Source organism: Astatotilapia calliptera, chromosome 12, assembly GCF_900246225.1.
Source record: "Astatotilapia calliptera chromosome 12, fAstCal1.2, whole genome shotgun sequence".
Lineage (NCBI taxonomy): Eukaryota > Metazoa > Chordata > Actinopteri > Cichliformes > Cichlidae > Astatotilapia > Astatotilapia calliptera.
Window position 1 is genome coordinate 10,348,118 of NC_039313.1, and position 14,844 is coordinate 10,362,961.

The following is a 14,844-nucleotide window of genomic DNA, read 5'->3' on the forward strand; positions in this document are numbered from 1 at the left end:
ATCTTAAAAAGAAACTGCACAACAAAAATCTCCGGTAGTAGATTTTTCCATCATTTTTAATAAGACATGAAAAATCAAAGAGGACTCTATTCAACAGGAATTAAATTATGGGGGGAAATGTGCACTGCAGCTTTTTGATCCGCACAAATGTTTCCAAAAGAAAGATTTTAGATGCAGCCATGCAGTGTCTTCAGTCCCAGTGGTGGTGGCATATGTCCAAGGCTTTTACGCCACCCTTTCTCCCCCCTTCTCTCTGTCTGCTCCTTTTCTCTCTATCCTGCAGTGGACTGCACTTGAGCTTGAATGGTCAGAGCAGGATAGGCAGCTGCCTGGTCCCTGTGCACCAGAGAGAGGACAGGAGGGGAGAAGGGGGTGCACAGATTTTAATGAGATGCACAGTGTCAATGGCCACTCTCTCTGAAGAGGGCAAGAAGAAAAGGGTGCTCTCTTTTTCTCTCCACTCCCCTCTCCTCTGTGCCCCTTCCTTCCCTCTCTCTGTATCTCCTGCCCTCCTCCCCAGCTGGCGAGGGGCTTTGTTAGGCGCCAGATGATACCCCAGATGCCCCAGCCCAGCCGCCCCTTTTTAGCTACATTCACCAGCCTCCCCTCAGGTCAGAGGTCACCACCGGGCATCTGAATGGGTCTCCGTGGCAACAGTGGCCATGGTGGTTGAGAGAGTGGCAGAGGCTTTTTGTTGTTGACTGGTTATGGACAGTGCTGAATTAATCTGATCCAGGCTCTATGGGGAAAACTGAAATATGATTTGGGGCACAAAAAACAAACAAACAAACAAACTAAAAGTCATTGTTTTGCTGCAAAGGCATCTTTATTCTTATTTAATGTGGAAATTTGTTTAGGTCGTAGCAGTTAAGTGGAAAAGGAGAGTAAGCTGAGTGTTTTGGAGAAGCCTTGCACATTTCATACCCAGCACCTAGCTGGTTGGGATGTACTAGAGTTTATATTCTGATGTTCCTATACACTGATCCTGTTCTAGCCCTCTGCTGGGTAAATATGCAACAGCATGATGCAGCTGCCCCAAGGCAACTAATAAAATGTAAAATGGGTCAATTAAAACCTAATTTTAATGACTGAAAAAATGCTGATTAATTCTGTTTTTACAGCCATGAAAGGTTTTTTTATTGCAGGGATCCCAGCTGACTGGAAATTCTTACAGATACTTGTGTGTGTGTGGTTTTGTTTTTGTTTTTGAACAAACCATACCATGACAGAAATTGCACAGAAATTTATTTTATGAGAAGAAAAGCTTCTGATAGGAGTTTTGCTTGTTTTGTGTTTTTTTGTTTTGTTTTAACAGTCAGAGGTAGGTTTACATCCTGAGTACAGTGAGTAGGTCGGTAGTATGTTTACGGCACAACTTATATGAAAGCACAAAGGCAAACTTTGATTTGCGAGTCATGGTTTGATATTTTGATATCAATACAGACCTCATAAAGAAGACAAACCTTTACATACCACAGATTTATTTATTTTTCTTTTTTATCTTCTTAAAGAAATGATTTAATCTGATTTTAAACTTTTACAGACAAAATGTGCCAGCTTCTCTCTGCTGTGACTCAAGTAGTTGTGCTGCAGTTCTTCTGTCGGTCACGCTGTCCAAACAGATCAAAGGTCACATGATAAGGAGTGGGTGAACACTGGTTTCCATTCAGCAGCCCAACAAATAGCGTTTAACACGTGGGCATCGAGAGAGAAAAAGAAGCTTTGGCTCCAGTGTGTGTCCTGACAGGCGTCTAGGTAGAGGAACTTTTTCAGCCACTGATTTGTTATGCAAATACGGTATTTTCTACTAAATACAGTGGAATATACCATTGTGATGGATTTAGTCTCACTGTGCGTGCTGGATGTGTGTGCATACACATGTATGTTTGTGTAAATGTTTGCTACCCACAGGGAAACAGTGACTCTGTGCTTTTCTTTAGTCATCACAACCTTAGATAACAAAACTGATCAGCGTCGGCAGCACAGACGAGAGGCTGCCCCTGCAAAATGCAGCCTCATAAAAAAAAAATGTGACCAATTACAAGGAGTTTTTTCCCCCTTCTGATAGTTTACTCAGCTGACAGTTTTAGTAGAAAGCTTAAGCACAAAAGTCTTTGCAATGAATGTTACCTTCAGGAAGGCTTTATAAATAAGTTCAGTTTTTTAAGAATGGCATTAAACAAACTGTAATTGTAGTTTGTTGTGTTTTTAGGAAGCTGTTCACTATTTTCCAAATATTCAGTTCTTGTATACTGCTGTACATGCAAGTGTAGGCGTGCAATCCAAAGATGGATTGGGAGGTTTGACATTAGCTTATTAATTGTAAACGGCAAAATTAGTGACTTAATATATATGCAAATTACAACATGTGCTATTAATAGACCAGCTGTCCATCATTGGGGAAACCTGCTTGCTGTCCTTTTAAACACCCATAATCTAAGCTAAGTCACGCAAACATCAGGGTGCAATGCATTTTGAAGTTGCACACAGAGATAATTATGAAAGCAGTTTTTCTCACCCCAGATAGATGGGAATAATATTGAAGTTTCTGACTAAACTCAATGGCTTTCATCTGTTTCTATTTCTTCTATTTCTTCAGTAATAATTTGGTCTCGAGGTCTGTGAAGTAGGTAATATGATCCAGTAATCCATTCGAAGCTACAACGAAGGGCAGATACTATAGTATTTATTGGAAATTTTAAGGATAAAAAAAAGTAATAATAAAAATTTAAAGAAATGTGACTTTAGTGTGGCACTGGTTTCACCCATGAAAAAAAAATGAATCAGCACTGCTATTCGCCACCCTGCAGCCACTATTCCTGATTAGCTCCAGCTTCTCATTAAAAGGCCTAACTGTCTGCTCTGGGCATTTGGACAAATAGCCCTTTCTACTCAACTCCACTCCTCACATCTGTGATGGCTGGAACAATTGAGAGAAGAGTTAAATATTGCAGAGCACATGGCAGGCATGCAGGGCTGCTGACATTCAGGAGGCACGAATGTGTCACAAGGAAGCCTTCAGAGCGATACAGAGCCACATCATCTGTCTGTTTAGAGACAGACAAAGGAAAACACATCACAGGGTTTTCACCAGTTAGAGGCTCATCCAGAAAACCACAATGTGTGGTCAATTTCTAACACGTGCTGACATTTTTATACCAATCACTCCATCACAAGTAGCAACCTAATGGCATTTAGCATCCACAGACTAAGACATTAACTCAACTGCACTTCATACTGTCAGCATCAAAATACATCCAGTGTGAAATCCGTATCTAATGCTCAAAGCATCGTTCTCTTTTTGTGATTTTCCCCATTTGCACACATAAAACAAACAAAACATTATTTGAATGAAAGACAGGTTGTGGGAAACAGATATGTGCCAGTCTGGTGTCATTTAGACACTTGCACTGAGTAATAGATGGACATTATGATGGCTCTTAGGTGCAAAATGCAACAATATAACACCAAATAAAACACAAAACAAAAAGCTAAAGACAACTTTTCACTAGCTTTTCTAAAGGGTCATTGAACATTTTGAAATCTTGTCTTTTCTGTTTTGCATTTGTTGTTTTTTCTGTCTTATTGTGTTTTCTATAATAATGTGTTAGGGCCACAATAAATGTGAAAAAAATAAATGAAAATAAACGAATGAATATAGATAGATAGATAGATAGATAGATAGATAGATAGATAGATAGATAGATAGATAGATAGATAGATAGATAGATAGATAGATAGATAGATAGATAGATAGATAGATAGATAGATAGATAGATACGTACAAAGATCCTAACTTTGAATCTCTTGTATGGTCAAGGTGTGTTGCAGTGATGCAGCAACATCAAAATTACATCAGTGTGTTCCTCTCCTGTGAATCAGTACACAATAAAATTTTAACCAAACAGAGTGTGACGAGTACACCAACATGTAACCATCAGCATCTTTTTTCCCACATTGAAATATGTAGACGTTTGATGAAAATCACTGCAAAAAAGTAGAAGAAAAAACTAAGCAAGTGTGTTGTCATGGGATCTTTGCCACAATCACTCACTGCATCTGACTGGTTGGCTCCAGCGTGTGCTGACCCTGAGCTGGTTCGGCTCGATCACTCCCATCTGGTAATGCAACCAGCAGCCCACTCCAAATGTACTCTAAGCTGCAGTCTATAAAGGCTGCCCGTTTAAAAGTTACATAAATAAGTCACATAAGCAGACTTGGCTGAAACTTCATTTCTAAACAGAAAATTTAGATTATTTTTCCAACTTCATCTTTTATTAGCTGTCGGACTATTGTTTTTGACGCATGTGTCCGATTATTCACCTAGAGCTGCTGTATGAATCTGAAGTAAAACCTTGGTGTATTAGAGTATTTCATACGCTCCATACAGCAGAAACAGGAGTGTACAAGTTCACCTCCATTTAAAGTCAAGCTGCTGTCAGAGGGCACCATGTTCTCCAAAAGCAGAATCTGTCAGTGCATCTCTAAATGCTTGAAGCACACTTGAGGTCACTTTTATTAGAGGGAAAAGGTTTGGTAGCATTCTTGTTAGTGTGTTATGACAGAAATCAGCAGTATCTTTTTGAGCAGCTCGAGAACCTGGACACAGATTAAATGATGCCAGTATGTGCTGCCCTCTGGTGGATATACAACCAACTGTTAAATCAGGGCTTTTTAACAGAAACGAATCACAGATCGTCCCGTGATCACAGTACTATTTGTTGGCCACAAAAGTGATGGTTTCATGATAAAGTGATTATCCAATACTGGGTATATAGCACGCCTGTCATCTATGATACATTCACTACATGGTGGTTAGTGTGTATCTGTGATCAGTAATACAAGGTCGTGGTCTGGACTTTGGACATTGCAAAACCTTGATTATTTTCTTTTTCAGCCGTTGTGTTGCTGGATATTTGATATGAGGTGTTTGTGCTGATATGCTGTTTGGCTTTCACCAGTTGATGTGCTGTGCAAATGGCCAAATGTCTTAACTTTGTTCTCATCTGTCCTACAAGAGGAGAATTTCTCAGATGTAACTTTGCAAATCTACGCTGTTTGTTTTTAGAGATACAGCTTATTTGGTTCCCAGGAGAAAATGTATTTGCTCGATCTTTTCGTAATTGTACTTTAATGAACAAATAACAGCTGCAGCTCTTGGGGTTTATGCAGTTTCTTTACTGGCCTTGGGACAAATCTGCTGGGACATCCACTCCTGGGAAGACTGTGGCATTGTGTAAGTACACCTCAATGTTCCAGACCAGCAAAATGCCAAAACATCTGGTTTAATAGAGGTGCTCACACTTACTTGTGATCAGTTAATTAAGTGCATTTTACCAGGAGCACCTAGCTGCTACTTACTCTCTTAATTCCCATGGAAGCAGTCAGTTTTTAACAGGACTGAATAGAGTTGTTTTCACACGACTGTATCACTCTGACTCACTTCCCCTGCTGTTGGCTTTGTCTGAATTATTTCTTCAGTGCAAGTTAATTAACTTCTGTTCACTTGATCCTCTCTTGCTTGATAAGTTCTACCTAAAGAAGTCATACTGTAGCAAATCTGAGCAGTCAAATTGCATGATAAATCAATTTAAATATAAATATTGGCATTTTGCACCAATATAATCATATACTGCTTAATATTTTGTTTCAACTTTACAGTACCACCAAGTGTAACGCCTTCTGTTCTGGTCAGTTTGTTTCACAAGGCATCAAGAAATACTGTGATAATTCTTTATTTGATTTCATATCTTATGCATTCTCATTCAAAAGGCATGAAGATAGAAAAGGAGACAGAAAATGGGTCATGGCTATAAATATATAAAGAGGCAAAATCTTTACAACCAGTAACAATACATGAAGGCTTACGCTGACCGTACAGAAATGGGGCACGGCACTGTGGATTGCTAAAATATCTTTGAACAAAAACAAAAATTGGACACAGGCTACATGGTAGTTAACATTTAACTTCATGCAACTGCCCAACAATGAAGCTGTGCCTTACCTTCACAGACAAACAATAGAAAAGACTGACTTATAACCATTTATTACCCCTCCCCATTTGGCAATGCTAAATATACAAATCTCAGCCCCAGTGTTTCCCAGAACATGTGAGCATCATTTCTTCTGTTGAAAGTGGAAATATGAAAAATACATACAGTGTAACTCACGTCTATACAGTCAAGTCTCACTGTAAATACAAGTACCATGCCACAGATCAAAGTACTCTGACTGGTCCATTAAAAAGAGAAGCACAGTAGTACAGTCAAGTACGAGATGACAGAATAGGCCACAATGGTCAGAACTGAAACTGGTCTACTTTAGCTACTTTAAGTATCCAATTACATTTCAAACCCCACCTTAAAATCAACAGAAAGCACATTCACGGACATTATAAATTATTTAAATTTGGCACAAATGCTAATAAAGTATTTTACTTAACGTGCAGATTAACAAGCATTTTTTTTTTCTAAGTACACAGAAGTCAAGATGCCAGTGCAATAGAATAATAATTAATAATATAATTGATTTTCACATGACATAATAAATAAGAGAAAATGCAATGTAAATGTAAAGCAAAGACATTTTTATAATTAAACAAGACGCTGAAACAAACACAAGGGACAGCAGCCAACAATCAGCAAAAACAGTGAGCCACAATCTTCATTGGTGAACATCATCAAAGGCACACACGCAAACTCACGCACGCACACACTATGTACCAGCCAATATATGCACATGCTTAGGCACAAATGTTTAATATGGGATCTGGTTTTGGTAATACTGGAGCATGTCGTAGGTCCTACTCCTGTTTAACACAAAGGGAAAAAAAAGAAGGATGCAATCAGAACTCTATATATACATATTTTTTTCTTAAACATAGAAATAAAATCTACCAACCTGTTGCTGAGGAAGCAATTCTGGATGACTTTGATGATGAAAGATGCTGCATCTTTTTCACTCAACCCTGGGTTGAATCGCTGCCTAGATGAGGAAACAAGATTTTTAACAACAACAGCAACTAGCATTGAAGGTTCTAATCAGCTTATTCATATCAGCACGAAATGCAAAAACATTCTCACTCACTTGAGCAATTTGATGGTCTGTCCTCTGAAGCAGGGAAGACCCGTGTCCAGCATGAGCGTGACCAAGGAGACGACTGCATCCATGTAGGGCCTGATTCACCACAGAAACTCGTCTTAATGTTACATGTTACTATTCAAAGATCAGTTATTATTTTCTACAGCACTCACCTGACCGCCAGGTATCCCCTAACGCACATCTCCATGAACCACTTGAAGGGTGTCGCCTCCATTTTTCCACCCATGATCATCACCATTTCATCAGTTATCTTGATATCTGGCTCCCAGCCGAGGTTTCCACCGGGAGAACTTTCAAACATGAACCCAAAGTCTGGAAACAAATAAGCACACAGATGTAATTTCAATAAATTAATAGTTTTTTTTTTAAAAATAGGAGTTTGGTTGGGAAAAGATAATTTTATGTAAAATTTATACAACTATGAATATTCAGAAGAGTTTTCACAAACTGCAGTCAGAACTTTGGATGAAAGCCATCTTTTACATTTTTCTAAAGCATTTTTCTCTATGCCACACAGTAATTGCTTTTTATTGATGTATAAATGTTTGTAGAGCCTTAAAATTCTTTTAAGAATGATAAACTACTAAACAGCTGGACTTTCATCATAGATTAGTGAGACACAGTTCATGGGAAAAAACTGGCAATTTTACTTGAAAATCAAAAAAAGCAACCGAAATGACAGTTTCAATAAGAGAACCACACAGAGAAACACACTGAATACACACCAATGTGAATGAGGTGGCCCTGGCTGTCCAGCATGATGTTGCCATTGTGTCTGTCTTTTATTTGCAGCAGGAAGAGCAGCAAGCTGTAAGCTGCCATACTGCGAATGAAGTTGTACCGTGCCTGAAAGGACAAGAGTTGGAGGGAACATGAAAAAAATCTGTCAATAGGAAAATGGTCTTTTAACTGACAGATTACTAGAAAAAAAGACTAAGATTCAGTATTTACCTTCTGGAAGGCTAGAGTGGATTCATCTCCGTACTGGTTCCTGAAATAGTCGTACATGCCAAAGTCTGTCTGTCGGCCCAGTTGGTCACGAGACTTGCAGTCAGGGATGCACTCAATCACTCCACACTGTGGCACAACATCGGAAAGAGGAGGAATAAGAGGAAGTATAGATTTGCACATTCAGTAGTTCATGTAAGGAAGGAGTTGGTGTGAACTTACTCCTGGAGCAGTGGCCACCACCCTGTACGGAAACACATAGAGGTCAAGGCCCACCATCTGGAAGATGTTCTTAAAGAGGCTGATGATCTGAAGGGCCAGCATGTCCTGTGAACACAAATCAGCAAATAGTAGAGAAAATTAAATCGGGCTAAAATAGAGATAGCAATGATAATTAGGGAGAGGTTAATTATCAGGAGTATGAAAGTGAGACCTGTCTGCAATCATCTCCAACTTTGAAGATGGCTGCCTGCCAACAGATCCTCTTTGCCTCCTCTTCACTCTTCCCCTCATCCACCGAATCGGAGCGACACAGTAGACCTGAGGGAGAAACGTTATGGCACACTTTTAATCTCAGCGCAACTTTAATAAATATTTGTACAGCAGTTTTAATGCACCTTAAAGATAAGCGTACATATCTAACAAACAAACACACAGTCAGACACATGATCGTACACTCATCCTTCAAACAGATTCACACACACACACAAGAGGCAAAAGAATAATGGGCGAAAGATTAAGGAAGAGCTAATTCTTAGAAATTAGTTTTCAGCAGTCATTTAAAACAAAGCACAAATGTATCTGAATCTATTAGATTTAACAAATATTACAATTATGTATAAAGAAAAGAGATATGAACCAAGGATTAAGCCCTGGGTGATTCCACATACGGGTGGTGCTGATGACGACATACAGTTGTTAATATGAATTCTGATGTGTCTGTCAGATAAGTGTGACGAGAACCACATGACCAGTTTCAGAAGCATTAAAACTACTCCCTATCCCCTGTTCACTCAGAAATTGTGTTTTGGTCCTTACTGCGCTCGAGCTTCATCATACAGAATAATGCCTGTTTAGAGTTTGAGTCTAAGATTTGCATCAATAACACAAATTATCTGAAAGCCAATCCCAGTCCAATAGATCTAACTAAAGGAAAATTAAAACCCTGCATTACACACTGAAGAGAGACTTTAAGTGATGCAGGACTAATCTTGTAACCAGTAAACACTTTATGATTGGAGGAACTTCAGTTAATTTGTAACAAGTTAACTGAAACACACATTGTTGTGCACAGCAGAGCAGCACGTTTGAAAGAGCCCTTTAACATAACCAGTACCTTCTTTTTCCAGCTCAATGACTCCACACCTCTTAACTTTGAATTTGGCCAGGTAGGGAGCCTTGGCAGCACTAAACAAAAACACAAAGAGTAGAAGAGCATATTTTTACACTTTAACATTTCACTGTTTTATTTTAATTCTAAAAAAAAATGTAAAAGTTGGTTAGTATGCCCACCTCTGCATAGGAGTACCAGATTTGTAATCTATATCCAAAACTATGGCCTCTGGGTTACTGGGCAGATAACAGCCAGGCTGGACTTTGATCTGTGACATGGCTTCCAGACAGGCCCTCTTCCTCTCCTCTCCTTTGGGAAAGGGTCTGACAAGGACAAACAAAACAACTTAAACTCACAGAGTTACAACACTTGTAGGTCTATTACCTCTGTTACTTAGAAAAGCATGCATGGGTATCTCCATGAATGACTCCAGATCATATGTGACAGCCAGGCTCTGCTGTTAACCACAGAGGGGAGCTGCCAGGATAGAGTTTTGAAGTCAGGGGACAGACCCTTCTCCCCTGGCTTGTTGCAATTAGTGCTGTAATAAGGGCAGAGGGGAATTTCCCAACCTCTAGTGGCCTGACAAAACACTCTCTGTATCAAGGTTGTCAGAAAACAGCTCATCAGCTGCAGAGTGTACACACTAGTGGACAGGTGGTCGGGGGCTGGGGAAACACAGCATAGCCTGTTTTCCAAAATTAAGTATGATGGGAGTGACAGCGAAGCAACAAACAGACAAATAAATGAACAACAAAGGGATTTAAAGAGCAGAACACTGGAGCCAGGGGAAGGAACAAAGCTTCTTGGCTCATGGGAATAAGTGTTATCACTTCATGAACACTTTGCAGATTACCAAGAGGGCTTGGATCTTTTTAAACAGAAAGGCTCAACTCCAGCAGTTACTTTGAAATCTCTGAAAAAAGTCAGAACATTAACTTGATATTTTTCATCTTTTGTCTCAGGTGTTCATGAGTTTTGAGATTGAGGAACATAGTTAAGGACAAAAGAAGAAAAAATAACTTAAGGAAGCAACACTGTAGCAAAAGTTCACTTTGGAAACTCCCTAAAACGTAAACAACTTAAAATTCATAAAAGCACAGTGAAATAAATAGTGTTTTCATACTTTATAATGGCTGACACATTGGTTATTTCATTGAAGAAGTCAAACTCCCTCTGGTAGAAGTCTTTGGCCGGGCCAGACAGTGAATTGATGATCTCCTCCACCATCTGTTCCAACAGTTCTCCTATGTCAGCTGCAGGACAGAAGATCTTGAGTTTTTGCAACTGTAACAACATATTGCAATATTTACACTGAACATTTCACATCTGGTAGTTGCAGCAACCAAATGGTCACCCAGAGGTTGAACATGCAATACTTTCAATGGCAGATTGCCTGGTGAAGGTTGCCCAACCTCCAGACAAACCGGTGAAGGTTTGCAAATAACTTCCATGCCAACTGGTTGTATTCTGGTTATAATCCTATATAAAAGAAAGGCTATGCATTTATGTCATTTTGCAGTTAAATCATAATCCTGCAGCAATCTGCGAGGTTCTGTAGTTAATACGATAGCAAAAGATTTGTGGTTTCTGAAGATGTAACATGGGTAACCACTGTATTCTCATAAAGAGATTGCATGTGATTTCCAAGTTGACCCAAACTGACAGAAGACCGTCTTTATTAATGTTTTATCGCCATCTTGAGGCACCAAGATGCTTTGGAGAAAACATCAGACTGTGAGTGGTCACAGATGTGGTCTGGTCCATTTCAAAAGGCAACAAGATTATTGGTCATTGCACATGTTCTAGACCCACTGCTTTTTTTAGTGTGAGTGTGGCATAGTGAAGAAATAATGAAGGTGAGCATCTCACGATCTTTTTGGTTTCCTTCCTCATCCAGGTATATGTTCGTCTTCATGTTCCAGATGAACTGGTGAGCCAGCAGCTGAGACTTCTGAGCAGCCCACAGGATGTACTCTCTCACATAACCCATCTGCACCAGGATGCAAACAGGGAAATTCGATCATTTATTCATGTTACGAGGGCTCTGAATGTATTTGCTGACTCAGAAAATATGATAATTACCTTGTCATAACGAAGAGCTTGTACAATTTGAGGAATGTAAAACAAAATGGCATCCTAAAAAGAGAATAAAAACAAAAAGTAATTAACACTACACCAACAATTTAGCTTATTACAGTAAACTTCACTCAAACGTCATTTCTAATCATGTTTAAAGGAAAGGAAATTTGTAAGGGGAAATGAAGGTACTTTCCCAACCCTTTTTCATCAGATAACCTAAAAACCGTCTATCATGCATATAAATCTTCTTTAATATCAACATTAGAAATAAAATAAAACTATAAATTTTCTGTAAACTGCATCTGGACAACCATTAGCCCACCACTACTCAATTGTAACTGTAGCTACTGTATTTAAACTGTTATTCTTGAGGTTTTTTCAAACTGATAACATCATTTGTCGATCTATAGCAGCCATTACCAAAGTCGAGCCGTGGCCCACTTAAATCCAGAAAACCCCATGGGGCCCACCCAATCTTAATCTTCACTCTAATCAAAATACAACAGAAAGTGATGTGTTTCCTTAAAAAGGAACACAGGCGGTTGGCTATAAATTGCTAATGCAACCGAGTTATCTGCAAAGTGTTATGGCTAATGTGTGACCCACCTGCCACAGGGAGGTGGGTCACACATTTCACGAACCTCAATGAAAGAGCAGTAAATTTAGGTGAGAGTAATATCACAAACTACCTCCTATTACCCAAAAAACAATTTTTATTCACTTTTTATATAAATAAATGAATAAATGTTTATAAATCTACATACTTGTAATTTCTTCCTGAATTTCTCTTATTAATTTGTCCCACCAGGAGACCTCACCCCACGGTTTGGGAATCATTGATCCATACAATTAACTTACATGATCAACTAGCTATACATTTGTTCATCCTCCATTTAAATGTACTGTTTTCCACTGGAAGTTCAACTTCTACCACCATGTTTGCAGATGTGGAATTGTTATTTGAAGGCCCTGTCTCTCTCCTATAATTTCTATGGTTAACCTACACTGTTATCCCACACTTTAATAACTTATTTTAACTGTTTATCCGACCATATTAACTGTTTTCAAGTTTAATTGTTTGCCGACAGTATCAGATGTTATTTTCAACTGTTAAACCAGTCCCATGAGATTTATGGCTAACTATCCACTCACTTTTTAACCATCTAGTTAACAGTTATGAATTTCCTGTCGCTGCTCATTTCAACACTTTATCCATTTCTGGTAGTCAAATCTTAACTTTTCTTGAATTAACTGTAACAGCTGGGTTCATCTTTACACCCATGTGAAAAAAATGAAAATAATTGTATATCTCTACACACGGGAGGAAAGGAGCGGAGCACTTTGACCCCATACTGGGCTGTGAGGGGATGAGGAGGGTACATGGACGAGAAGTAGGATAGTCCAGTTGGTGGATCTGCTGGAGCCCAGCACAGGATATGACTCAGCTCTGGAGAATCAGCATCAATTGTGTGCCATGTCACCAGAAACTGCAGAAAAACATCAAAAAGTATTAAAATTGAATCCACCCAAAGGTGGATTACTATGATAGGTCCCATATAATGTATCACAGAATCAGCCCTGATTGTGTGCTAACTAGCCACCAGAGGAAACTGTGTTTATTAGTTACTAAATTAACTGGAATAAACAAGTATGATCTGTCAAAGAGCATTATCTGCAAAATCACAGTGGTCATTGGGGAAAGCTGTGTTTTTCCTCCACTGCTCCTTCTTTAAACAGGTACAAGACTCATTAAGAGTTCAATCACGCAAAACTAAACACAAAGGACTGAAGAGGGCTGGAGGGAAAACGATTACTCAATAACACAATTTCTCATGTGACACTATAGCCACTTAAAAAAAAACACTAAGTGACAAACAAAAACTTTTTAGTTTGTTCATAAAATGTGTTAGTTTCATGATGACAGTTACTGTGTCAGTGGTACTTTGTTCTGGAGGTTTAAGCCTTTACTGAAAACCAGCTGAGTTACAGTACTTTAAACCATTCACTCTAAGTTTGTTCTTGCACACATGATGTTTGCTCGACACTAAAATAAAAGCATCATGAATTAAACCAAACAGACAATTGTCACAATCCACCTGGTGGTTTGTGAAGACAGGTGGTAGATCTCACCTTGACTGCCTCAGGAACGTCACACACAGCAGCTGGATCCATTCGCACTAAACGAGTCACCTCAGAGACAATAGCCTCTGTGTTTTTGAACCTGAAACAAAATAAATAAATAAAAATCAATAAATGGCTTATGTCTATCCATAAATGACACATGACACTTACCTTATTTCAACAACAAAATTATTTAAGTTGCTAAACAAGCCAAAGTCAGCCATCTGTTGCTGTCTCATGTTATTTTAAAGCAGTTTCATGGCCAATGAGTTTTTTTCCCTTGATGTTTTATTCATATTTTGATATTTAATTACCAATAACTAGATTTTTAATTTAGCAATGGTGAAGATGAGTGTCAGAGGTGACTTGCGACAGCAAGAAGTGCAAGAATGAAAGGGAAGAATTTACAAAAAAAAAAAAAAACTGTTAGTGAAAACTGCCATCATGTACGGTTTGGAAACGATGGCACTGACAAAAATACAGAAAGCCAAGGTGAACATGTGATGTTAACATTTTCAGTGGGAGACCAAGATGGACAAGACTAAAAATGAGTCTCTCAGAGGGACGGCTCAGTTTAAGCATTTTAGAGACAAGGTCAGAAAGGAGATGCTGAGATGGTTTGGACATGTGCAGAGGAAGGATGGTGGATACACCAGACATTATTTTATTATTTCAGAATTTAAAACAAGATTTTTTTTTTTAATTTATGCTTTTTACTTTAACTGTTTTCTGTTGAACACAAGCATTCAAGTTTTTCAAATTTTCAAATTAGACAGAATGTATTACATTTATGAAACAGGATGCAAAGCACTTTGATGTTCTGTGTACCTGGCAGGCAGCTGGAGGGCAAGGTAGGGTGCTATGCTCCACGCTAGATTGACGTTGTCCTTCCACTGTTTCTCCGTCAGACTGATGTATCTGGATCTCCAGTTAGCAATACTTGTCTCCACTGACTGTTCTGTAGTAATGGCAAGCTCTTGAGTGGATAAGGGATTGTACCATATTGTCAGCCGCTCAATCTCACTGGCCTGGAAAGAAACATACAAGTTTAGATCAGTTGGATTTCATGTAATTTGCATTATGAAGATTGTGAAACATAAAGTAGCTAAAGTAGAAGCCCAAATTAAAAAGATGACCTATTATGCTTATTTACATTTGTTATTATTGAACTCCACTTGAATGATTTCCAGTTCAATTTAACCCTTATTTATGTCATTCAAGTTTATTGTCTCCCTGAAACAAGTTCCTCAATGTTCAAG

General features: G+C 38.7%; 1 protein-coding gene across 2 annotated transcripts in view; it reads right to left on the bottom strand.

The window, feature by feature from the left end:
- Nucleotides 1-5,719: 5,719 nt before the first annotated feature.
- pi4kab (phosphatidylinositol 4-kinase, catalytic, alpha b) overlaps nt 5,720-14,844 on the bottom strand; it is a 29,659-nt gene continuing 20,534 nt past the window's right edge. For both annotated transcript variants that reach the window (XM_026186215.1, XM_026186214.1), the window contains 16 exons: nt 14,414-14,613; nt 13,595-13,685; nt 12,784-12,951; nt 11,468-11,521; nt 11,255-11,375; nt 10,509-10,638; nt 9,562-9,705; nt 9,386-9,456; nt 8,483-8,589; nt 8,272-8,376; nt 8,053-8,178; nt 7,827-7,947; nt 7,254-7,413; nt 7,087-7,176; nt 6,901-6,984; nt 5,720-6,808 (listed from right to left, as the gene is read on the bottom strand). In XM_026186215.1, the coding sequence (XP_026042000.1) occupies nt 6,757-6,808; nt 6,901-6,984; nt 7,087-7,176; nt 7,254-7,413; nt 7,827-7,947; nt 8,053-8,178; nt 8,272-8,376; nt 8,483-8,589; nt 9,386-9,456; nt 9,562-9,705; nt 10,509-10,638; nt 11,255-11,375; nt 11,468-11,521; nt 12,784-12,951; nt 13,595-13,685; nt 14,414-14,613 (1,824 nt within the window). In that variant the 3' untranslated portion in view covers nt 5,720-6,756. The remainder of the gene's footprint in view (nt 6,809-6,900; nt 6,985-7,086; nt 7,177-7,253; nt 7,414-7,826; nt 7,948-8,052; nt 8,179-8,271; nt 8,377-8,482; nt 8,590-9,385; nt 9,457-9,561; nt 9,706-10,508; nt 10,639-11,254; nt 11,376-11,467; nt 11,522-12,783; nt 12,952-13,594; nt 13,686-14,413; nt 14,614-14,844) is intronic.